Below are 25,640 nucleotides of genomic sequence, written 5' to 3'. Positions count from 1 at the left end.
CTTTTACATCATTGGCACTTTCAATTACAGTTGAAAAAATTCTGTTTCCTGCTTTCTTAGATTTTGAAGATATTTCGTTTGTTCAACTTGCTGTATAAATTTTGATGCCCGATGCGACAGATTGATTCATGTTAATGGTACACAACTCAATTATGTTGAGTTTTGATGCTTGATGCGAAATATTTGATGCTGAATTTTGATTTTTAGAATGCCGCGTGTGCCAATTTTTGCCTAGTATTACTTAAAATTTTCCTCCCCGCGTTCCATGTTTTCGGTGGCTTTTTTCTGTTGAATTTTTTAGTTCCTTAAAGATTTTCTATCTGCTCAGTATCTTGCTCTTGCTAAAAAATTGCATGATCTCTCAATGATTTATCCGTAAGCAATTTGATTAGTTGGTTTGACTGTGATACTTGATGCGAAGGAATGATTCATGATGATAACTCAAACCTGATTTTCGGTTAAAGTTTTTTCTCTTGTCTTCCATTGTTTTGATATGTTCGGATTTTGCCTGTCTTGGAACGCTATGTTCTTTCCTTTCTCTCGTTACTTTTTCAACGAGCTGTGTTGTGTTATTATATTGTAGATCCGTCCGTCAGTCTTAATGTCTTGATTTCATTTTCATTCCGTAGATGTTCCCTGTTAATGTTTTTTTGGTCTTTTGAGCTTCATTTTGCTCTTGTTGTTAGATGCCGTTATTGCCGGGTGCAAGAGTTTGATGGTAATTTATCTTGGAATTATTTCGCCTTTTAGAACGAGTTTTTGACAGTGTTTATCGCTTTTACATCATTGGAACTTTCAATTGCAGTTGAGAAAATTCTGTATAAATTTCCTGCTTTCTTAGATTTCGAAAATTTTTGGTTTGTTCAACTTGCTGTATTAATTGTGATGCCCGATGCGAAAGATTGATTCATGTTAATGGTACACAACTCAATTATGTTGAGTTTTGATGCTTGATGCGAATTATTTGATGCTGAATTTTGATTTTTAGAGTGCCGCGTGTGCCAATTTTTGCCTAGTATTACTTAAAATTTTCCTCCCCGCGTTCCATGTTTTCGGTGGCTTTTTTCTGTTGAATTTTTTAGTTCCTTAAAGATTTTCTATCTGCTCAGTATCTTGCTCTTGCTAAAAAATTGCATGATCTCTCAATGATTTATCCGTGAGCAATTTGATTAGTTGGTTTGACTGTGATACTTGATGCGAAGGAATGATACATGATGATAACTCAAACCTGATTTTCGGTTAAAGTTTTTTCTCTTGTCTTCCATTGTTTTGATATGTTCGGATTTTGCCTGTCTTGGAAAGCTATGTTCTTTCCTTTCTCTCGTTACTTTTTCAACGAGCTGTGTTGTGTTATTATATTGTAGATCCGTCCGTCAGTCTTAATGTCTTGATTTCGTTTTCATTCCGTAGATGTTCCCTGTTAATGTTTTTTTGGTCTTTTGGGCTTCATTTTGCTCTTGTTATTAGATGCCGTTATTGCCGGGTGCAAGAGTTTGATGGTAATTTATCTTGGAATTATTTCGCCTTTTAGAACGAGTTTTTGACAGTGTTTATCGCTTTTAAATCATTGGAACTTTCAATTGCAGTTGAAAAAATTCTGTATAAATTTCCTGCGTTCTTAGATTTCGAAAATTTTTGGTTTGTTCAACTTGCTGTAATAATTGTGATGCCCGATGCGAAAGATTAATTCATGTTAATGGTACAAAACCAAATTTTGTTGAGGTTTAATGCTTGATACGAAGAATTCTTTGATTTTGGTTTTTAATTTTTAGAACTAACATATCTTTAGAGTTCCGCGTGTGTCAATTTTTGCTTAGTATAACAAAAATTGAATAAAATTTTACTCCATGTTTTGTGTTCCTGTTTTCCGTTAAATTTTTAAGTTCCTTAATTATTTTTCTCAGCTCAGAATACCTTGCTCTAGCTAGAAAAAATTGCATGAACTGTCAATTATATAACATCATTTAGCAATTTGATTAGTTGGTGACTTATATGCTTGATGCGAAGGAATAATTCGTGATGATATTTCAAAACTGATTTTCTGTTAAAGTTTTTTCTCTTGTCTTCCATTGTTTTGATATGTGTCCATATTTTGTCTTTCTTGAAAAGCTATGTTCTTTCCTTTCTCTTATTACTTCTTCTACTAGCTGTGTTGTGTTTTTGTATTGTTGTTCCGTGCGTCAGGCTTCATGTCTCGATTTCATTTTCATTGCGTAGATAGTCGCTGTTGTACTGTTCTTCCGTCAAACCTGATTTTTTGTTAAAGTTTTTTTCTCTTGTCTTCTATTGTTTTGATGTGTTTGTATTTTGCCTGTCTTGTAAAGCTATGGTCTTTCCTTTCTCTTGTTACTTATTCAACTAACTGTGCTGTGTGATTATATTGAAGTTGCGTACGTCAGGCTTAATGTCTCCATTTCATTTTCATTGCGTAGATCTTCTCTGTTATGTTTTTCCGCCTTTTGGGCTTCTTTTTGCTCTTGTTGTTAGATGCCGTTAATGCTGGGTGCAAGAGTTTGATAGTAATTGATCATGGAATTATTTTGCTTTCTAGAACGAGCTTGTGACAGTGTTGTTCGCTTTTACATCATTGGCACTTTCAAATACAGCTGAAAAAAATTCTGTATGTTTCCTGCTTTCTTAGATTTTGAAGATATTTCGTTTGTTCAACTTGCTGTATTAATTGTGATGCCCGATGCGAAAGATTGATTCATGTTAATGGTACACAACTCAATTATGTTGAGTTTTGATGCTTGATGCGAATTATTTGATGCTGAATTTTGATTTTTAGAGTGCCGCGTGTGCCAATTTTTGCCTAGTATTACTTAAAATTTTCCTCCCCGCGTTCCATGTTTTCGGTGGCTTTTTTCTGTTGAATTTTTTAGTTCCTTAAAGATTTTCTATCTGCTCAGTATCTTGCTCTTGCTAAAAAATTGCATGATCTCTCAATGATTTATCCGTGAGCAATTTGATTAGTTGGTTTGACTGTGATACTTGATGCGAAGGAATGATACATGATGATAACTCAAACCTGATTTTCGGTTAAAGTTTTTTCTCTTGTCTTCCATTGTTTTGATATGTTCGGATTTTGCCTGTCTTGGAAAGCTATGTTCTTTCCTTTCTCTCGTTACTTTTTCAACGAGCTGTGTTGTGTTATTATATTGTAGATCCGTCCGTCAGTCTTAATGTCTTGATTTCGTTTTCATTCCGTAGATGTTCCCTGTTAATGTTTTTTTGGTCTTTTGGGCTTCATTTTGCTCTTGTTATTAGATGCCGTTATTGCCGGGTGCAAGAGTTTGATGGTAATTTATCTTGGAATTATTTCGCCTTTTAGAACGAGTTTTTGACAGTGTTTATCGCTTTTAAATCATTGGAACTTTCAATTGCAGTTGAAAAAATTCTGTATAAATTTCCTGCGTTCTTAGATTTCGAAAATTTTTGGTTTGTTCAACTTGCTGTAATAATTGTGATGCCCGATGCGAAAGATTGATTCATGTTAATGGTACAAAACCAAATTTTGTTGAGGTTTAATGCTTGATACGAAGAATTCTTTGATTTTGGTTTTTAATTTTTAGAACTAACATATCTTTAGAGTTCCGCGTGTGTCAATTTTTGCTTAGTATAACAAAAATTGAATAAAATTTTACTCCATGTTTTGTGTTCCTGTTTTCCGTTAAATTTTTAAGTTCCTTAAATATTTTTCTCAGCTCAGAATACCTTGCTCTAGCTAGAAAAAATTGCATGAACTGTCAATTATATAACATCATTTAGCAATTTGATTAGTTGGTGACTTATATGCTTGATGCGAAGGAATAATTCGTGATGATATTTCAAAACTGATTTTCTGTTAAAGTTTTTTCTCTTGTCTTCCATTGTTTTGATATGTGTCCATATTTTGTCTTTCTTGAAAAGCTATGTTCTTTCCTTTCTCTTATTACTTCTTCTACTAGCTGTGTTGTGTTTTTGTATTGTTGTTCCGTGCGTCAGGCTTCATGTCTCGATTTCATTTTCATTGCGTAGATAGTCGCTGTTGTACTGTTCTTCCGTCAAACCTGATTTTTTGTTAAAGTTTTTTTCTCTTGTCTTCTATTGTTTTGATGTGTTTGTATTTTGCCTGTCTTGTAAAGCTATGGTCTTTCCTTTCTCTTGTTACTTATTCAACTAACTGTGCTGTGTGATTATATTGAAGTTGCGTACGTCAGGCTTAATGTCTCCATTTCATTTTCATTGCGTAGATCTTCTCTGTTATGTTTTTCCGCCTTTTGGGCTTCTTTTTGCTCTTGTTGTTAGATGCCGTTAATGCTGGGTGCAAGAGTTTGATAGTAATTGATCATGGAATTATTTTGCTTTCTAGAACGAGCTTGTGACAGTGTTGTTCGCTTTTACATCATTGGCACTTTCAAATACAGCTGAAAAAAATTCTGTATGTTTCCTGCTTTCTTAGATTTTGAAGATATTTCGTTTTTTCAACTTGATGTATTAATTGTGATGCCCGCTGCGAAGGATTGATTCATTTTAATGGTAAAAAAACCAAATTTTGTTGAGGTTTAATGCTTGATAAGAAGAATTCTTTGACTATAATTTTTGATTTTTAGAACTAACATATCTTTAGAGTTCCGCGTGTGTCAGTTTTTGCCTAGTACAACAAAAATTGAATAAAAATTTTACTCCATGTTTTGTGTTCCTGTTTTCCGTTAAATTTTTAAGTTCCTTAAATGATTTTCTCAGCTCAGAATACCTTGCTCTAGCTAGAAAAAATTTCATGAACTGTCAATTATATAACATCATTTAGCAATTTGATTAGTTGGTGACTGTGATGCTTGATGCGAAGGAATGATTCGTGATGATATTTCAAAACTGATTTTCTGTTAAAGTTTTATCTCTTGTCTTCCATTGTTTTGATGTGTCCATATTTTGTCTTTCTTGAAAAGCTATGTTCTTTCCTTTCTCTTATTACTTCTTCTACTAGCTGTGTTGTGTTTTTGTATTGTTGTTCCGTGCGTCAGGCTTCATGTCTTGATTTCATTTTCATTGGGTAGATAGTCGCTGTTGTACTGTTCTTCCGTCAAACCTGATTTTTTGTTAAAGTTTTTTCTCTTGTCTTCTATTGTTTTGATGTGTTTGTATTTTGCCTGTCTTGTAAAGCTATGGTCTTTCCTTTCTCTTGTTACTTATTCAACTAACTGTGCTGTGTGATTATATTGAAGTTGCGTACGTCAGGCTTAATGTTTCCATTTCATTTTCATTGCGTAGATCTTCCCTGTTATGTTTTTCCGTCTTTTGGGCTTCTTTTTGCTCTTGTTGTTAGATGCCGTTAATGCTGGGTGCAAGAGTTTGATAGTAATTGATCATGGAATTATTTTGCTTTCTAGAACGAGCTTTTGACAGTGTTTTTCGCTTTTACATCATTGGCACTTTCAGTTACAGTTGAAAAAAATTCTGTATGTTTCCTGCTTTCTTAGATTTTGAAGATATTTCGTTTGTTCAACTTGATGTATTAATTGTGATGCCCGCTGCGAAATTTTGATTCATTTTAATGGTAAAAAACCCAATTTTGTTGAGGTTTAATGCTTGATACGAAGAATTCTTTGATTTTGGTTTTTAATTTTTAGAACTAACATATCTTTAGAGTTCCGCGTGTTTCAGTTTTTGCCTAGTATAACAAAAATTGATTTAAAATTTTACTCCTATTGTTCCATGTTTTGGGTTGCTGTTTTCCGTTAAATTTTTTAGTTCCTTAAATATTTTCTCTCAGCTCAGAATACCTTGCTCTAGCTAGAAAAATTGAATGAATTGTCAATTATATAACATCATCTAGCATTTTGATTAGTTGGTGACTGTGATGCTTGCTGCGATGGAGTGATTCATGATAATAACTCGAAATTCATTTTCTGTTGAAGTTTTTTTTCTCTTCTTTCATTGTTTTGATGTGTCCATGTTTCGCTTGCCTTGGAAAATTGTTTTCCTTTATCTTATTACTTTTTCTACTAGCTGTGTTGTGTTTTTGTATTGTACTTCAGTGCGTCAGGCTTCATGTCTTGATTTCATTTGCATTGGTTAGATAGTCGCTGTTATACTGTTCTTCCGTCAAACCTGATTTTTTGTTAAAGTTTATTGTCTTGTCTTCTATTGTTTTGATGTGTTTGTATTTTGCCTGTCTTGTAAAGCTTTGGTCTTTCCTTTCTCTTGTTAATTATTCAACTAACTGTGCTGTGTGATTATATTGTAGTTGCGTACGTCAGGCTTAATGTTTCCATTTCATTTTCATTGCGTAGATCTTCCCTGTTATGTTTTTCCGTCTTTTGGGTTTCTTTTTGCTCTTGTTGTTAGATGCCGTTAATGCTGGGTGCAAGAGTTTGATAGTAATTGATCATGGAATTATTTTGCTTTCTAGAACAAGCTTTTGACAGTGTTTTTCGCTTTTACATCATTGGCACTTTCAGTTACAGTTGAAAAAAATTCTGTATGTTTCCTGCTTTCTTAGATTTTGAAGATATTTCGTTTGTTCAACTTGATGTATTAATTTTGATGCCCGATGCGAAGGATTGATTCATTTTAATGGTACAAAACCCAATTTTGTTGAGGTCTAATGCTTGATACGAAGAATTCTTTGATTTTGGTTTTTGCTTTTAAGAACTAACATATCTTTAGAGTTCCGCGTGTTTCAGTTTTTTGTTAGTATAACAAAAATTGATTTAAAATTTTAGTCCTATTGTTCCATGTTTTGGGTTGCTGTTTTCCGTTAAATTTTTTAGTTCCTTAAATATTTTCTCTCAGCTCAGAATACCTTGCTCTAGCTAGAAAAAATTGATTGAATTGTCAATTATATAACATCATCTAGCATTTTGATTAGTTGGTGACTGTGATGCTTGCTGCGATGGAGTGATTCATGATAATAACTCGAAATTGATTTTCTGTTGAAGTTTTTTTTCTCTTCTTTCATTGTTTTGATGTGTCCATGTTTCGCTTGGCTCGGAAAATTTTGTTTTCCTTTCTCTTATTACTTTTTCTACTAGCTGTGTTGTGTTTTTATATTGTAGTTCCGTGCATCAGGCTTCATGTCTTGATTTCATTTGCATTGCGTAGATAGTCGCTGTTATACTGTTCTTCCGTCAAACCTGATTTTCTGATAAAGTTTTTTCTCTTGTCTTCCATTGTTTTGATATGTGTTTGTATTTCGCCTGTCTTGTAAAGATATGTTCTTTCATTTCTCTTGTTACTTATTCAACTAACTGTGCTGTGTGATTTTATTGTAGTTCCATACATCAGGCTTAATGTTTTCATTTCATTTTCATTGCGTAGATCTTCCCTGTTATAATGTTTTTCTTTCTTTTGGGCTTCTTTTCGCTCTTGTTGTTAGATGCCGTTAATGCTGGGTGCAAGAGTTTGATAGTAATTGATCATGGAATTATTTTGCTTTATAGAACGAGCTTTTGACAGTGTTAATCGCTTTTACATCACTGGACATTTCAATTGCAGTTGAAAAAATTCTATGTTTCCTGCTTTCTTAGATTTTGAAGATATTTCGTCTGTTCAACTTGGTGTATTAATTGGGATGCCCGATGCGAAGGAATGATTCATGTTAATGGTACAAAACTCAATTCTGTTGAGTTTTGATGCTTGATGCGAAGAATTATTTGATGTTGATTTTTGATTTTTAGATCTCAGAGTTCCGCGTGCGTCAACTTTTTCCTAGTATAACAAAAATTGATTCAAAATTTTACTCCTATTGTTCCATGTTTTGGGTTGCTGTTTTTCGTTAAATTTTTTAGTTCCTTAAATATTTTCTCTCAGCTCAGAATACCTTGCTCTAGCTAGAAAAAATTGCAGGAACTGTCAATGATTTAACATCAGCTAGCAATTTGATTAGTTGGTTTGACTGTGATGCTTGATGCGAAGGAATGATTCGTGATGTTAACTCAAAACTGATTTCCTGTTAAAGTTTTTTCTTGTCCTCCATTGTTTTAATTTGTCCATATTTTGCCTGTCTTGGAAAGCTATGTTCTTTCCCTTCTCTTATTACTTTTTTAAGTAATTGTGTTGTGTTATTATAATGTCATTCCGTCCGTCAGGCTTCACGTCTTGATTTGCTTTTCATTGCGTAGATGTGCACTCTTTTGGGCTTCTTCCTCTTGTTGTTAGGTGCCTTTTTTGCTGGGTGCAAGGAGTCGAAAGTGATTGATCATGGAATTGTTTTGCCTTATAGAGCGAGTTTTTGAAAGTGTTGATCGCTTCTACATCATTAGGCCGTTCAATTGAAGTGGTTAAAAAAATTCTGTATAAATTTCCTTTTCTCAGTTTCGTACATTTATTTTGGTATATTAATTGTCATGCCCGATGGGAAGGATTGATTCCTGGTAATGGTTTAAAACTCGTTTTTGTTGAGTTTTGATGCGAAGATTTATTTGATGATTATTATTGTTTTTCAGAACTAACACATCTTCTTTAGAGTTCCGCGTTTGTCAAATTTGGCCTAGTTTTACAACATTATATTTATAGAGTTACTCCTCATTTTCTATTTTTTGGAGTGCTGTTTTCCTTTAAATGTTTTAGTTCCTTAAATATTTTCTCTCAGCTCAAAATATCTTGCTCTAGCCAAGAAAAATTGCACGAAATGTCAATGATTTATCAGTGAGCACTTTGATTAGTTTGTTTGACTGTGAAGCTTGATGCGAAGGAATGATTCATGATAATAACTCGAAACTGATTTTCGGTTAAAGCTTCTTTCTCGTCTTTCATTGTTTTGATATGTGTCCATTATTTGCCTGTCTTGGAAAGCTATGTTATTTCCTATTATTTGCCTGTCTTGGAAAGCTATGTTATTTCCTTTTTCTTATTACTTTTAAGTAGCTGTGCTGTGTTAATATTCTGTCGTTCCTTCCATCAGGCTTAAAACCTTGATTTCTTTTTCACTGCGTAGATGTTCCCTGTTATAATGCTGCTCCGTCTGTTGGGCTTTTTTTCTCTTTTTTTGTTAGATGTCGGTATTGATGGGTGCAAGGATTCGATGGTGATATATCATGGGATGTTTTTGCTATTTAGAGCGAGATTTTGACATTGTTGATCGCTTTTACATCATAGTACCTTTCAATTGCAGTTTTTAAACAGAAATTTATGGTTAAAATTCCTGTTTTCCTCGATTTTGAAGTTTTGTATGGTTAACCTGCTATATTAATTTTGATGACCAATGGAAAAGATGGATGTCATCTTATTGCCTAGCATTAAAAATATGGATTTTCATTTTTCATGTTCCCTGTTTCCGGATTGCTGTTTTCCTTTAAGTTTTTTAGTTCCTTGAGTATTTTCACTTCGCTCAGAATATGTTGCTCTAGCTAAAAAAAATATTACATGAACTGTCAATGCTTTTTTATAAGTGAACAGTTTGATTAGCTGGTTTGACTGTGATGCTTGATGCGAAGGAATGATTCATGATAATAACTCGAAACTGATTTTATGTGAAAGCTTTTTTCTCTTGTCTTTCCTTGTTTTGATGTGTGTCCATTATTTGCCTGTCTTGGAAAGCTATGTTCTTTCCTTTCTCTTATTACTTTTTCAACTATCTGTGTTGTGTTATAGTATTGTAGTTCCGTCCGTCAGGCTGCATGTCTTTATTTTTTTTTTCATTGCGTAGATGTTCCCTTTTATAATGTTGTTCCGTTTTTTGGACTTTTCCCTCATGTCGGTATTGCCTGGTGCAAGGAGTCGATTGTGATTGATCATGGAATTGTTTTGCTCTATAGACCGAGATTTTGACAGTGTTGATCGCTTTTACATCATTGGAGTTGTTAACTTTTCAGTTGCAGTTGTTAAGCATCAATTTTTTGGCAAGTTTCCCGCTTTTCTTGATTTTGAAGATTTGTTGCATGGTTAACTTGCTATGTTAATTGTGCTGCCCGATTTGAGGGATTGATTCATAATAATGGCACAAAGCTCGATTTTGTTTGCCTTTTGGTGATTGATTTGATGTAATATTCGGTTTTTATTGATTTTTAAAACAAACCTTGTCCTACTGTGTTCGCTAGAGTTCCTCGTGTGTCAAATATTTTTCTTGATATAAGAAAGGACATTAACAACGTTACTCTTCATGTTCCATGTTACTGTTTTCTGTCAAGTTTTTCAATTCCCTGATTTTTTTTATAGCCCAGAAAACTGCTCTAGCTTAAAATTGGCATGTTCTGTGAATGCTTTAACATCAGTGAACAGTTTGATTGAGATTTTGTTTGTGATAATTGTTGTGAAGCAATGATTCAAGCTAATAACTCAAAACAGATTTTCTATTAAAATTGTTTCCGTTTTCTTCCATGGTTTTGATAGGTGTCCACATTTTGCCTGACTTAGAAAATTGTTCTTTCTTTTCTACTCTTACTTTTTAAGTAGCGGTGTTTTGTTTTTACACTAGTTTCGTTTGTCAGTACTTGATTTCCTTTTCATTTTAATCTCGTAAATGTGTCCTGTTATAATGTTTTCCACCTGTTGGGTTTTTACCTCTCGTTAAGTCGTTCTTGCTCGGTGCAAGGATTCGATTGTGATTGATCATGGAATTGTTTTGCTTTATAGAGCGAGCTTTTGACAGTTTTGATCGCTTTTATATCATTGCAACTTTCATTTGCAGTTGTTACACAAAAATTTTTGGGTAAGTTTTCCGCTTTCCTAGATTTTGAAGACTTGTTGTATGGTTAACTTGCTATGCTAATTGTGATGCACGATGGGAGGGATTGATTTATGATAACGGTACAAATCTCGATTTTGTTGATTTGTGATGCTTGATGCGAAGTAATTTGACGATACTTCTTGGTTTTCAAAACTAACATAGTCTTTCTGGGTCTTCTTTGGAATTCCTCATGTGTCTTTTTTGTGTCTAGATACAAAAAATAGAGATTTACAATGCTGCTTTTCATGTTCCATGTTTTTGGGATACTTTTTCGGTAAATTTTTTAATTCCCTGATTTTTTTCATTTGGCCAGGAAAAAGTGCTCTACCTAAAATGATCGCTTGAACTGTGAATTCTTTAACATCAGAGAGTAATTTGATTGGGTGTTTTAATTGTTATAATTGTTGTGAAGTAATGATTCTTGGTAATAACTCCAACTGATTTTCTATTAAAATTGTTTTGCTTGTCTTCCATGGTTTTGATAGGAGTCCATATTTTGCCTGGCTTAGAAAATGGTTCTTTCTTTTGTACTCTTACTGTTTAAGTAGCTGTGTTGTTTTTACAATTTAGTTTCGTCTGTCAATTCTTGATTTCTATTTCATTTTCATTGCGCAAATGTGTCATATTATAATGTTGTTCCGTCTTTTGGGCTTCTTCCTTCTTGTTAGATGTCTGCTGGGTGCGAGGAGTCGATTGTGATTGATCATGGAATTGTTCTGCTCTATAGACCGAGATTTTGACAATGTTGATCGCTTTTACATCATTGCACTTTTCAGTTGCAGTTGTTAAGCACCAATTTTTGAGCAATTTTCCTGCTTTTCTAGATTTCGAAGACTTGTTGTGAGGTTAACCTGCTATTTTAACTGTGCTGCCCGATTTGAGGGATTGATTCACAATAATGCAACAAAGCTCGATTTTGTTGTTGCTTTTTGGTGTTTGATTTGATGTAATTTTGAAATTTTTGATTTCTTAAACTAACTTTGTGCTGGGTCTTCGTTAGAGTTCCTCATGTGTCAATTCTTTTCCTAGATATAAGAAAGGAGATGAACAAGGGTTCTCTTCATGTTCCATGTTTTACTGTTTTCTGTTAAGTTTTTTTATTCCCCGATTTTTTTCAGCCCAGAAAACTGTTCTAGCTTGAAAATTTCATGATCTGTGATTGCTGTAACATCAGTGAGCAATTTGATTGGGTGTTTTCATTGGGATAATTGTTTTAAAGTTTTGATTCATGGTGATAACTCAAAACTGATTTTCCATTAAAATTTTTTCAGTGAACTCAAAACTGATTTTCTATTAAAAATTGATTCATGGCGATAACTCAAAACTGATTTTCTATTAAAATCGATTTTCTGTTGGATGGTTTTGTTTGATACAAGGATTCGATAGTGATTGACCGTGGATTTGTTTCGAACTATCGACCTTTATTTTACCATATTGTTGATTTGTTTTTCAACACTGCTTTTTTGTTGCAGTTGCGTTAAAAAAGATCTCGATATTCAGATGTCCTTATTTCAGTCTGACCTTCTGCCAGTCGGTTCTCTGTATAGTGAATTTGGTTGTTAATTTGACTTTTGGCTCATGCGAAGCTTTGGTTCAAGATTATAGTACAAAACTGAGCTTTGCTTAATTTTGATGCTTAATGCGACGGAATGATTCGTGATGCTAATGCAAACTGATTTTTATTAACTTTGTTTTGTGGGTTTTCGATTGTTCGATCTGAGTCCATATTTTGATTATTTAGATTCTTTTTTTTTCTTTGCGTTGATGTCTTAAGTTTCGTTTTTGTTCCATTTTTTTGGCCTTGTTCCTCTTGACAAATGCCGGCGTTGCTTCATGCAAGGATTTGATCATGAATGATCGAGAAGTTGTTTTGAACCGGTGACCAAAACTTGTCGTGTTTCTTTTACATCACCGCCTTTTGATTATAGTTGCATTAAAGGTTTTCATATTCAGACTTCCTTATTTGGCCGGATTTCATGCCAGTCGGAGTTCTTTTGAATAGTTAGTTTGGCTCTAATAATCCAGTTGCGAAGGGTTAGATCGTAATAATAGTACAAAACTGAGCTTTGTTCAATTCGGTTGTTTGATGCGTGTGGCTTTTAGCTAGATTTTAAAAAGGGCATTTACAATTTTACTCTTCTTGTTCCTTGTTTTTGGAATTACTGTTTTCCGTTGATTTTTTTATTCCACTCAGCCCAGCCAGAAAACATTGCTGTAGCTAAAGAAAAATTGCAAGAACTGCAAGGGAATAATTCAGGATGATAACTGAAAATGATTTTCTTTAAAAATTGTTTCTGTTGTCATCAATTGTTTTCATGAATCAATAATTTGCATGGATTTGAACATTATTTTTATCCGGATTACTTTCTTTTTTCGAGTAGCTGTGTTGTGTTGTTTTATTGCTGTTCCGTTTGTCGGGCTTACATCACGGCCATCTTTTATTGTAGTAGCGTTTTAAAAATATCTTTATTCAGACGTCTTGTCGTCAGCCTGACTTCCTGCTAGTTGAGTTTCTGTATTTTGAATCGGGCTGTTAATTTTGACGCCTGATGCGAATGTTAGATTCAAAATAATAGTACAAAACTGACCTTTGCCTAATTGTGATGCTTGATGCGAAGGAATGATTCATGATGATAGCTCAAAACTAATTTCCTGTTTAATTCGTTTTTCTTGTTTTCCATTGTTTTGATATTAGTTCATAATTTGGCTGCCTGGGAAATGTGTGCTCTTTCCTTTCTACTATTACTTTTTGAATTACCTGTGTCGTTATATTGTAGTTCCGTCGGTCGGGCTTCTTTTCTTTATTCCTGTTAGATGTCGATGTTGTTTCATGGAGAGATTCGATAGTGAGTGACCATGTATTTGTTTCGCACTATAGACCTTCATTTTGCCCTAATGTTTATTTGTTTTTCATCACTGCACTTTTCGATTGCAGCTGCGTTAGAAAAAAACTTTCTCATGAGAGTTTCTCATTTCATCCTGACTTCCTGCCAGTTGATGGGTTTTTGGCTCTGTTAATTGCGATGTCTGATGCGAATAGTATCAAAAATTTGTTTTTAGTGATGGTTCCAGTTGATTCGTAATGCTAGTACAAAACTCTATTGTGCATTTTTGATTCTTGATACGAAGAAGTGACTCATTACGATAATACAAAACTGATTTTTATTAAAAATGTTTTTCTGTTCCATATTTTTATGTGAGTCCTTAATTGCCTCATATAAAATGGTAATTTTTTTTTGTTTTACTAGTCGTTTTACTAGTCATTTTTACTTGTCATTTTCTAGCGTAAATCTTTTGTGTTATAAGGTTTTAGTTCAGACTTTTGGGCTTCTTGTTCCTATTCTGGTTAGTTTTTGATGGCTCTCGGTGATTGTATTCGACAGTGGTTAACCGTTGAGTTGTATAGAATTTTCGACCGACCATTTGCCAGTGTTGATTGGTTTTCCATCACTGTGTCTTTTAATTTCAGTTGTATAACAAAAACTTTTTCTCCTTTCCCGGATTTTGATTTTTCGTATGGTTAACTGGCTCTGTTAATTGTGATTACCTATGCAGGTGATTGATTCATTATAAAGGTCCGAAAATCACTTTTGTTCTTTTTTGATGCTTTGAAAATTTTAAAGTTAATAATACAAAATAACGTGTTCGTATTGTGTCTTCAGAGCTCCTGATGTGCGTCTAATTTTTTTTGCTTAGTTTTATAAATTATCGATTTGCTTAGTTTTATAAAAAATTAGTTCTCTGACTGTGTTTTGTTAAAGTTTTTAGTTCCCTGAGCTTTTTACTTCAGCCGAGAATCAGTTTGCTCTAGCTGACAAATTTGAGATTTACTTCGATTGCTTTTACATCAATGAAAAATTTTTGTTTCGAAATTTAGTCTTGTCCCTATGTAATATTTCCCCTCACTTTCATTTGTCGGTTTTCGGTTGGTTGGTTGGTTTTTCAATTTTTTGAGACTTTTGTTGCGAAGGAATGATTTACAATGATAATACATAAATAATTTTTTTAAAAAAAATTGGTTCTCTGGTATTTGTTCTCATTGTTTTTTTTGAGTCCATGTTTTGCTGGTTTTCAATTGTACCCCTTTCAGTTCTTCTCTCAACATCATTGTATAATGTCGTCTTCCCTCTCTTGAGCTTCTTTTCCTACACGTGTTAGATGTCGGTTATTTTTTAGTGAATGTTTGTTCTTTCTTTTACGCTGCTTTTCCCTCCTCGTTGTTCATGTTGTTGTTCTGGATAAAAAGATTCAATGGTGACTATGTGTCAAGTTATGTTGGGCTAGCGACGAAAGTTGTGATAGAGTTTCGTTCTGTTGTCGCGTTTGCTTCATTGTACATTTTGGTTACTCTTCTGTTACACCAAAAAATCTTTACACCAAAAAATATTCTGTTACACTAAATTTTTCGCTTGTTGAGCATTTTGCGAATGGTTTATTTAGCTCTGTGAATTGTCATGCTTGATGCGGAAAGTTTATTCATGATAACGGAAGAAGACTGCATGTTTTCACTGGTATCTCTTTATGTGAATGAATAATTCATGAAAGTTAATACGAAACTGGTTTTTGGCAAAATTTTTTTTCTAAAGTTCTACTATTGTCTTTTGCGAGTTCTCTTTTGGCCTCTTGAAAATTTTGAAGTTTACTCATCAGCTGCCATTGAGTCACCACTGTTTTGATTGAGAAAGGGATTCTTATGTTTTTGCCTTCTATTGAGGTTTTCCTATTGCTTTTGGATTTCGCCAAAAAATTTTCTGTTGTTTCTGTTGCCTGCCTGAAAATCATTTGAAGATTTTTCGAAGGGTTAGCCTTGTTAGTTCCGATGTTTGATAAGAGTTGGCTCATGGTAGAAAAAACTTATTTTTTAATTAATTTTGTTGCACTCGGTTTTCTCTTGTAAGTCGTTTTTTACCTCCTTTTGAAAATTGAAGATAGCCATTTGTCATTTAGTAAGCGACATAAATTTGGGATGTGCATTATAGCTAATAATTATAAAATTGTATCTGTATATGCATCTTGTGTGATAGGCAGTGAGCAGAGGCGAGGGCAAAGTGGCTGGAGAGACTATAACTTTGGACGTGCATGCAATAAGTGAGTTGGAGAAGAAGAGTGTTGCTAAGACTGACGACAGTGAGAAGTACAACTACTCCTCAAACTCAGATGGCATCTACGGTGAGTTTGTCCAAACAAAAGGGCAACGTTTAATTTTTTTGAAAAAAAGACAATCATGAGGTGAGAGTGAACTTAGTGAATATATTCATGGTCAACACTAGTAACAATAAGACATCTGTAAATTCAGCTTGGTTTGTGAACAATAAACTTGTAGATGGTTCGGAGTTTCCTCTTGAATATTGAATATTGTGTTTTTCTTCTAACTGCAATTCAATGTGCATTACAAACCCAAAGATTGGTGGATAGACACTTTAAGTAACGAGGAAGTAGCAGTTAGCTTTGAGAAAGATTACTCTGCCATGTTACATTAATGCATTAGTTGTCAACATGATTATCAATAACGCACTAGATGTTCTGGTGTCTCTTTCTGTACATAAACGCGCTTCTGTTCTCTTACAGACGTCAAAAGACCATTTAATTTTGGTGTCAGTGAATGGGATTATCACCGTGCGTTCATTAAAAGATTAAATTTGGCCTGTCGGGTTTGTGATTTTCTCCTTTTGGTTCAAAGCTGATGTGTGTAGATTTCAATTCGTGTGAGGGTACCATTGTGAGCATAATCAGACAGAAGGATTTCTGCACCAGTGTGTCCAGTGGGGATGAGTGTGGAATTGTTCTGGACAGAACCAACTTCTATGCTGAGTCAGGGGGACAGATCTATGATCAGGTAGTGCTAGCCCTCAACTGGATTGAGGAATACATACATAGTCTGAATTAAAATTTCATCACTAGAGGATTTACTCGTTTCCTAAATGATTCAAGCGCCATTTTAAGTATTTAAATATTCGATGAACAATGTACAATGAAATTGTAACTTTTCGGTTTTACGGCATTAACTTTCGCTTTAGCTTCAGGGGACAGTTGCTTAACGTCACATTCAATCGTTTAAATCACATTCCAAAGCAGCTGGTGAAATGGTTGAAAGTTGTGAATTAATTTGGATTTCTATGTTTCAGGGAATTATCCACGTTGAGTCCTCTGGGGCGAGTTTGCACGTGACCAACGTACAAGTGCACGGGGGGTATGTACTCCATGTGGGTCAAGTGCAGTCGGGCACATTCACTATCGGAGACAAAGTTGAAACAATCATTGATGAGGTTTGTAAATTTGCTGAATAGATTTACATGTGCCACCAAACTCATTGAAGTTGTAAATAGATTTACATGTTCGACGCGTCATCGCCGATTGCGGATCCTCGAGAACTGCTTAGTTTCGGTTGTGTAATCGGTTGTTTCAAACGTGAACTCAATTCAACCGGTGCTCAAACAAGCAAAATGCTTCCTAACATCCGTTCGGTACAGCGCTACAACGAATAATAAATTATACACGTTTGTTATTATAATCGTTTTGAAAACAAAATTATTAATAGCCTCCCTCATCTTCTCAGCCGGCTATTATAGCGCTCCTATTTTTTTTTACAATTCAAAGAATTTGAATTGTATTGGGGCGCTGTCTTTTTTTTTTTAAGATCTGTTCACACATTTTCATGATTTTTGAAGTCAAATTGGAGTGGTGATTTTGGTCACGCCGAAACAGGAAATGGAGCGAAAAAGCGAGTGGTTTTGCGGCGTGAATTTTTTTCGCTCTAATTTTAAAGTAGAGTGAGAAAACGGTGTTTGAAAAAAAATTCGGTTTCTCGGTAGTGGTTTTTCTGTTCACATGCGGCAATTTCTCTCTGATTTTTACTGTTTTTTCGAGTTTTTGGATCGGATTTTTTCTAAATGGTTTTCCCAATCCATTCACAGCTCATTCTAGGCCTAATTTTTTTTATTTGAATTAAATTTTAATTTCTCGCTAGTGGTTTTTTTGTTCACATGCGGCATTTTGACATTGATTTTGTTTTTTTCTTATTTTTTTGATCTGATTTTTTTTTAAAATGGTTTTCTCAATTCACTCACAGTCCATTCTAAGTCTAGTTTTTCTGTTTAGTCAATGAAAATTCTTTGAATTGTACGTCAGGACTTGTCCTGCTATGTTTTTTACTTCGTCGAATAAAAAAATGTTTCGCTTTACCTCATTTTGCCGCCTTTTCAACATTTTGCGTGAAATCTTTTTGACTTCTCTAGACTAGTTTCTCTCTTCTCTCATTCTGCTAAAAGTGAATTTGAAAATCAGTTGCTCAGCAAAGCAATTCAAAATGAACAGAGTCAGTATAAAAAGTTGAAGTCAGGAATAGAAACGGGATAAACCAAAGAGCCCAATTTTAGATGACCGCTATTTGAACGTCGTTCCTATAAGTCTTATTTACCATCTCTAATGCTTATTGTTATTGATGGTAGCCCCTGTAGCCTCACTCTAAAACAGAAGTATGTTCAACCACGAAATGCCATCAAAATAAATCGGACTTTAAAAAAATGTTTTTGTACAAAAATCTTTTTCAATATCTTCTGTTATTTCAATCCCAATCATGCTTATTGGAATCAACGGCGGATATTTTCCGGCAATCTGCCGGGTATGTTTGTTATTGATAGGAGCCCCTGTAGCCTCTCTCTAAGAAACAGAAGTATGTTCAACTACGAAATGCCATCAAAATAAATCGGACTTAAAAAAATGTTTTTGTACAAAAATCTTTTTTTTTCAATATCTTCTGTTATTTCAATCCCAATCATGCTTATTGGAATCAACGGCGGCTATTTTCCGGCAATCTGCCGGGTATGTTTATTATTAACTTTAACCCGATAAGAAGCGCAGCTGAGAGATGTATGAAAAGGATTGTATGTGTATCTGTGAAGAGAGAAATAAGCAATGTGGATGTATTGTGGTTGTATTCTGGCCAATCGTCTGTTTTTCCCTTGTTCGTTCAAGTCCCTTCTTCATAGCTGGGAAAATTTTTGACGGCAATTTGTTTCACCCTCCTGTCAGGACCTACCAGTCATGCCACCTGTCGACAATCAACGCGAAATCGAAATCAAGTTAAAATTTTTAGGATTTTTGACTGTCACTAGCTAGAATTTTGTGCGTACCCAAGGCTGAGCCATTAAATTAAAAAGTCTGCCTCGTGTTGTCCGTTTTTTGAAGTCACCTCCCTTACGATATATTGAACACTGCAAATTGGATTACATTTATCTTCCAAATTTTCTTTGTTTTCTTCTTACCAATAATTATGATTGTGCAATTGAATCATGCACGTAATCGCGTCGCGGACTTATTTCAGGTTTATTTACTTCTGAGCGCGTTTATGTACTTTTTTTGTTCATTTTTGACGCTGTGATGGTATCGTTTAATTTGAGGAGCGACGGAGGCCTACTATGAACAACCACACTAGCACCCATCTGCTCAACTTTGCCCTGAGGAACGTGTTGACTGAGGATTCTGACCAGAGAGGCTCTCTGGTGGCACCCGAGTACCTCCGATTTGACTTCACGTCTAAGGGAGCCCTTACTGATGAACAAGTGGGCAAAGTGGAGGAGATTGTCAACAAACTCATCGTGAACAACCTGCCAGTCTATGCTGAGATTGTGCCACTGGCCAAAGGAAAAGCTATCCAGGTATATTTTGCCCCCAAAACGGGCGCTAAAACTGTTCTCATGGTTTCAATTTAAAATGCAATCTCCTATAATATACAATCCTTCCTTCCGGTATTTGCATGTCAAGCTGACGCTTTAATCACTATTTACGGGTCGTACTATCAAACTTCATGGAAAATAAAACTAGCTCATTTTCAACTAGTAAAAAGAATATCTAATATGGTTCAACTCTGCCTGTTTGGTGTCGTCTGGTTTCCAAAAAGTTTTAGATCCCGATGTATTAAGATGAGCAAAGTTCATTTTATGGACAATATTTACGGTTTTCCCCTCCGTCAATGTGACTAAAATTTCCTCTGCGCTGAAATGTTTGGCTCCTCTTAAAAATGCGTTGACATTTTTTTGAACAGGGACTGCGTGCAATATTTGGAGAGACTTACCCTGACCCGGTGCGTGTGCTGTCAGTGGGTGCCATCATTGAAGACTTGATTGACTCCACAAAAGGGGAAGTGGACGCATTCCAGAACTCAGTCGAATTCTGCGGAGGAACGTAAGTTGTACTTCTTGACCTATTGCATTCGTTAACGATTCCCTTCTATTTTAGCTGCGAAATTGCTAATGAAGTTTATCTTAATCTCATCGTTTATTAGCAAGCAGGTTCTTATTTAATTTGTTTATATCATTGTGCTGAGTGAGTTACTGTGGCGGGAGCCCTCAAGTTAAGGGCATGTCCATTAAATCCTTAATGCTGTCAACTGCACGAGAACTCCCTCCCGTATATCCATCTGCTTTCATGTCATTACTCTAACCAATTGTACAAGGAAAGATCCACTTTTTATCCTCAACTGCTAAACAGTCAGCACACTAAATTACACGTCGAAATAGTTTGAAAAGTAAGCAGAGCAGCAAAATCAGAGTCTGAAATGAGGGTTGAGGGATACTTCTTTGAGTTACGAAGAATCTAAGAGGCACTAAGTTGTGTTCTCTGGAGTCAATTGTTGCAAATGTTGCCTATAGCTGATATCTTTCTGATAATGTTGCCCCTGTTAATTAATCAAAGCGTGTCGTAGTTGCAATAATCAACGAGCGTGTTAGGATTGGGGATTGTGTTTCAGACATGTGCAGAATATCGGTCACATAGAGCAGTTTGCGCTCATTTCAGAGGAGGCGATCTCCAAAGGCATCAGACGCATAGTCGGTGTCACAGGCAACCGTGCCAAAGAGGTGAGCTGACTTTAATCCTTCCTCTGTTAATAGCCCAGAAGCGATTGCCGAGGCTATTATTGATCTCATTGTGGGTCTACAAACAAGAGTTAAATGTTTGTCTTAGAGATTTTTTACGAACTGGAGGGTAGTTATAGTCGATCAGTTCAAGGAATGTGAAGTAAATGCCGGCTGTGAAAAGAACTTGACTTTTAATTGCTCTCAAACAAATTTTGTTAATTGGTCTCAAACGAAGTTTAGCAATTATATTAGTCCTGTCGGTCTTTTTATGCGATTTGTCTTTTTTATGCAATAACTTGATAAAAAGGTTGCGCCCAGCGGTCATTAAGCGCTCTTAGAGGCTTTCAACTGTTTTGGAGGCTTTCAACTGTTTTGGAGGCTTTCGTGGTTGAAGAACCCCCCCCCCGGGCCTCCAACAACACACGCACACACTGTTGACCCCCACGTTGCCATTAAATCTTCATCTAATATTTTCTGATTTTTTATGCTAGAAGGCAAGACACCCTCATAGAATTTTCACATTTCTGAACAAAACATAAGCTGTCTGTAAGCAAAACTTATATAATATCTGTTTTGTGCCAGGGAGCAACACACGCTAGATGTACTGCACAAACTTACAGAAAATCACGTTGCCATTAAGTTTTCACCTAATAATTCATTTTGTTAGAAACCAACACACCCTCATGGCATTCTCATGTTTGTAAACAAAACATACGCTTCTTGTATGCAATAACTGATAAAAATATCTCTTGTACTAAGGAGCAAGACACCCTGGCCGCACTGCACAATTTTTACAAAAAAAAATCACGCCATTAAATTTACCTAATGATTTTTTTGTTAGAAGGCAACACACCCTCATGACATTCTCACGTTTCTAAGCTGAACATACGCTCCCTGAATGCAATAACCTGTAATTTTTTTATAGAATCAGGGAGCAACACACCCTCGTAGTACTGCACTATTCTGACCAAAAAATCACGTTGCCATTAAATCTTTACCTTATATTGTCTCTTTTTTATGTTAGAAGGCAACACACCCTCATGGCTTTCTCACGTTTCTAAACAAAAAATATGCTGCCTGTAAGAGATAACTTGTAAAATATCTCTGGTACTAAGGAGCAAGACACCCTACCGCACTGCACAATTTCTACAAAAAATCACTATGCCATTAAATTTGACCTAATAATTGTTTTTTGAAAGGGGGCAACACACCCTCATCTAAGCTAAAGATATGCTGCCTGTAAGCAATAACTTTTATAGTAATAATAAATTTTTTATTTATACTGCACAAATTTTACACTGCCCTCGTAGCTCTGCACAAATTTTACACTGCCCTCGTAGCACTACACAAATTTTACAAAAATCACGTCATTAAATCGTCACCTAAAAATCGCATTTTTTTCTAGAAGTCAACACACCCTCATGGCTTTCTCGCGTTTCTGAACAAAACATATGCTGCCTGTATGAGATAACTCGTAAAATATCTCATTAGTACCAGGGAGCAACACACCCTCATAGCACTGCACAAATTTTACAAAAATCACGTTGCCATCAAATCGTCACCTAAAAACTTAATTTTTTTTGCTAGAATTCAACACACCCTCATGGCAATCTCACCTTTCTAAACAAAACATACGCTGCCTGTAAGCAATGACATAAAACATCTCATTAGTACCTGGTCGCCAAACACCCTCGTAGCACTGCACAATTTTTACAAGGAATCACGTTGCCATTAGATCAATCATTCAAAGAGAAAAATGCTCATATTCAAAGTTTACGTCAAACGTCAGCGAAAAACACACTAGATTTGTTTTTTTTTCAGACAATTCTGTGCCTCAAGTAACACACTCCTAACATTTTTTGGATTTGTTGAACAAAAACAATAGGGCTAAAATTCAACTCAATCTTGAATGACTAATTCTGCGCGAAAGCAACTTACTCTCCTAGCAGTGTTTGAACTAGAACAAAAACACTGACTGAATTATGATTCAGGTTTTGACTAATGCCGGAAAGCAACACACCTCCTTAATGGTTCTGTGCGGTTGGCGCAAGTAGTCCAGTAAAAATAGTGCTACGAGGTTGTGCTTATTTCCGGCTCGAATATTCAATCAAATGAATAGTCTAAACTCATTTCGCCTGCATTTGTTCAAATTAGAAGACTCGGGTAAAAACATGTGACTTCAATTTTGACTATTTAATCCACTGAATATTCAAGCCGTGGAACAGCACGAAAACCCAGTTTTTTTGCTGGAAAGCAGCAGACAACATTGGCAATGTTCAATTTTGAACAAAATACTTGTTGGTCAACTTTGTCGGAGGACAACACGCCCTCTCAACACTTGAAATTTGATTTAATTATTATGGAATTGATCTTCAAAATTTAATTTACCATTCTTACCGGAAAGCAACACATTCCTGACAATTTATGAAATTAAGCAAAGTACGCACAGGTGAACTTCAGTAAAATTACTGTGCCGGAAAGCAACACAACTTCCCGGTAGTGTTAAACAGATCAAATTATATAATTGAGCATAAATTTATTTTTTTTAATTACGCAGGAAAGCAACACACCCTCTGGGTTCTTATTTAGAACAGGAGGGAACAGTTCGTATACATAATTCAAAAAGCAAACCATTGAAAAACGTTTTAAACTCTGAAATAAATTTGAATTAAGTCAGTTAACAAGGCTGAACAGTCAATAAAACGGGAATTATAAATCAAATACCCAATACGTCTATTCAGATCATGATAATTCTTACATCAAATTGCATATAAATCAAACACTGCTCAAAATGAATTACAGCATCTCAGAGGCTACCGTCGTCATTGAACTTTTTTTTGAAGTTTTTCGTTGAAGCATGCTTAAGTCTTTCTCCCTCTTCAGGTTAAATGAATCCCATCCTCTAAAAAAATTTGGTTCTGGAAAATTTTGCGATGCAACTTGAGAGTTGAAAGCTCTGAGCTAACTAGCAGATCATTGAAGTTGTTAATCAGATTGAGATTGGATTTTGTTCTTCTTAAAACTGTGCATGCAGCTACTTGCGGTTGGTTCTCGATAGCACCAACGAGATCTTTAACTTGTACCAGGCCCGGCTCTTACTCTTCGAACCGTTCGTGCTATTTGGAAAAACTGTTCCCGCATAGGAAACAATTACCTTCGCATACGACTTCATGGTCGGTGGCAGGTCGTAAAAATAGTTGACAACCCCTCTAAACAATGAATAAGTTGAGCAACCATTGAGTCAGATGTTGTCAATGATCGAATTGCCATTTAAGGTAGTCTCTACTGTAATTTCGTTCGCAAAATTCGTGTAAAGGATCTCTTTAGTCCGTCCGTTGACGGTCTCTTGATTCAGCCTTGAAACTGCTGATTCGAGAAAACCTCTTTAACGCTTATTTCGTTGCGAAGAATTAGGATAACTTGCAAATGGTTCACCGATTCTTCTTAACTTCATGGTTTTATCTAGAAGACAGAAAAAATCAGGCCATCAAGTCGGTCGAAAAAGTTAATCCTTTTCGTATACATAAATCAATCCCTAGAGAGTAGTTCCCCTCTTACCAGGGCTGGGTGGTTCCACTTCGACCCGCGGTGAGTGGTCCAAGTTCATATTTGGTGGTGTCCCCTGATACCCGAGTGTACCCAATTGTACCGCTGAGAAATTTCACTGGAAAAGCGATCAAAATGCACATTTGTGTCTTTTGACAGTTGACAACAAGGCCAACTGGATGGTCAGACTCTGGGTAACAAAAAATTGGAAAGGACCTCTATTTACTAGGAACTGCTTTTGAAATGATGTGACGTAGAAAATCCTGTTACTTTGATCCCCATGGTCATAGAATTTTACCAATACAATACTCTCGCTTTATCGCTTTCCAAGATTAGGTCATTGAACCAAGCCAAGTAGTGGCCGGACCAAACAGACCCAAAAGTGGGTATTGGCTAGACCAAAATCTGCCTATAGGCCAGACCAGTGATACCGAAATATGTGTTTTGGCCGGACCGAACAGACTTAAAAGTGCCATTGGCTTGAAGTGCCATTTCAGAACCTATTAGGAGAGCCTGCTACTTTACCCCCAATTCATTTGAAGAAGTCCTTGACTAGTATGAAAATCACTTCTTGGGAAACTGCCCGAGCACATTTTTTGGGCCATAATTTGACAACATCTCAACTTCTTTCTTCGTAGACCACCTATGCCTTCTCTAAAAAAACTTTTGGTTATTAAAAACTTTTCGATGCAAATTGAAAGTTGAGAGCTCTGGGCTAACTAGTAGCTCACTGAAGTTGTTTATTGGAGAGTGATTGGGTTTTGTTCTTCTTAATACTGTGCACTCAACTAGCGGCTGGTTCTCGGGCTTACCGATAGCACCAACGAGATCTTTAACTTGTTCCAAGACCGACTCTGGCTCTTCCTCCGGTTCTTTGTATTTAGAAAGGTTGTTTTCGCCTAGGAAACAGTTACATTCGCGGGTCGTAAAAATAGTTAACAACGCCTCTAGACAACGAATAAGTTGAGCAACCATTGAGTCATATTGTCAACGATCGAATTGCCTTTTAAGGTAGTCTCTTCTGTAATTTCGTTCACAAATTTCGTGTAAAGGATCTCCTTAGTCCGTCCTTTGACGGTCTCTTGATTCGGCAAAATACACGGCAGAAGTGATATTACTGTTCCGGAAAATAACGCACCCTCCTGGCACTGTTGAAAAGAACAATATATAATTCGAGGTTAAGTTTAAATGTTTAATTGCACAGGAAATCCACACTCTCCTCGAACTTATTCGAAGGAAGCACCTGAGAATAATACTAGTGTTAGTCTTGGATATCGCTATGGTTCAACTTAAACAACTCATGGACTCACTTTTCACATTGTGAATGTATGGGCAACTTTCAATAAGTTAATCATGAGAATTATCTAACATTAATGTTCGAGAATCTTGAGAGAAATTGGCAAAAAAATTACTCTTAAATTTTACTGTTCATAATTTCGAGTTTGGAACTCTTTATGGAAAGACCTGAAGGAAAAAATCCTGTTGTTTTAATCCCCATGAGCAAAGAATTATACCAATACAATACTCTCGATTTATCGTTCTCCAAGATGTCATTGAACCAAGACAAGTAGTGGCCAGACCAAACAGAC

At 35.5% G+C, this 25,640-nt stretch overlaps 1 protein-coding gene across 6 annotated transcripts in view; it reads left to right on the top strand.

Moving 5' to 3' along the window:
* Nucleotides 1-25,640, top strand: part of LOC142343297 (alanine--tRNA ligase, cytoplasmic-like) — a 116,205-nt gene that overhangs the window by 76,286 nt on the left and 14,279 nt on the right. For all 6 annotated transcript variants that reach the window (XM_075395112.1, XM_075395110.1, XM_075395111.1 and 3 more), the window contains 6 exons: nt 15,673-15,817; nt 16,342-16,484; nt 16,774-16,914; nt 19,048-19,305; nt 19,692-19,831; nt 20,397-20,505. In XM_075395112.1, the coding sequence (XP_075251227.1) occupies nt 15,673-15,817; nt 16,342-16,484; nt 16,774-16,914; nt 19,048-19,305; nt 19,692-19,831; nt 20,397-20,505 (936 nt within the window). The remainder of the gene's footprint in view (nt 1-15,672; nt 15,818-16,341; nt 16,485-16,773; nt 16,915-19,047; nt 19,306-19,691; nt 19,832-20,396; nt 20,506-25,640) is intronic.

The sequence above is a fragment of the Convolutriloba macropyga genome, chromosome 7, assembly GCF_964194025.1.
Source record: "Convolutriloba macropyga chromosome 7, txConMacr16.3, whole genome shotgun sequence".
Lineage (NCBI taxonomy): Eukaryota > Metazoa > Xenacoelomorpha > Acoela > Convolutidae > Convolutriloba > Convolutriloba macropyga.
Note: the sequence above shows the minus strand (reverse complement) of the source record. Positions and strands in the feature narration are given on the sequence as shown.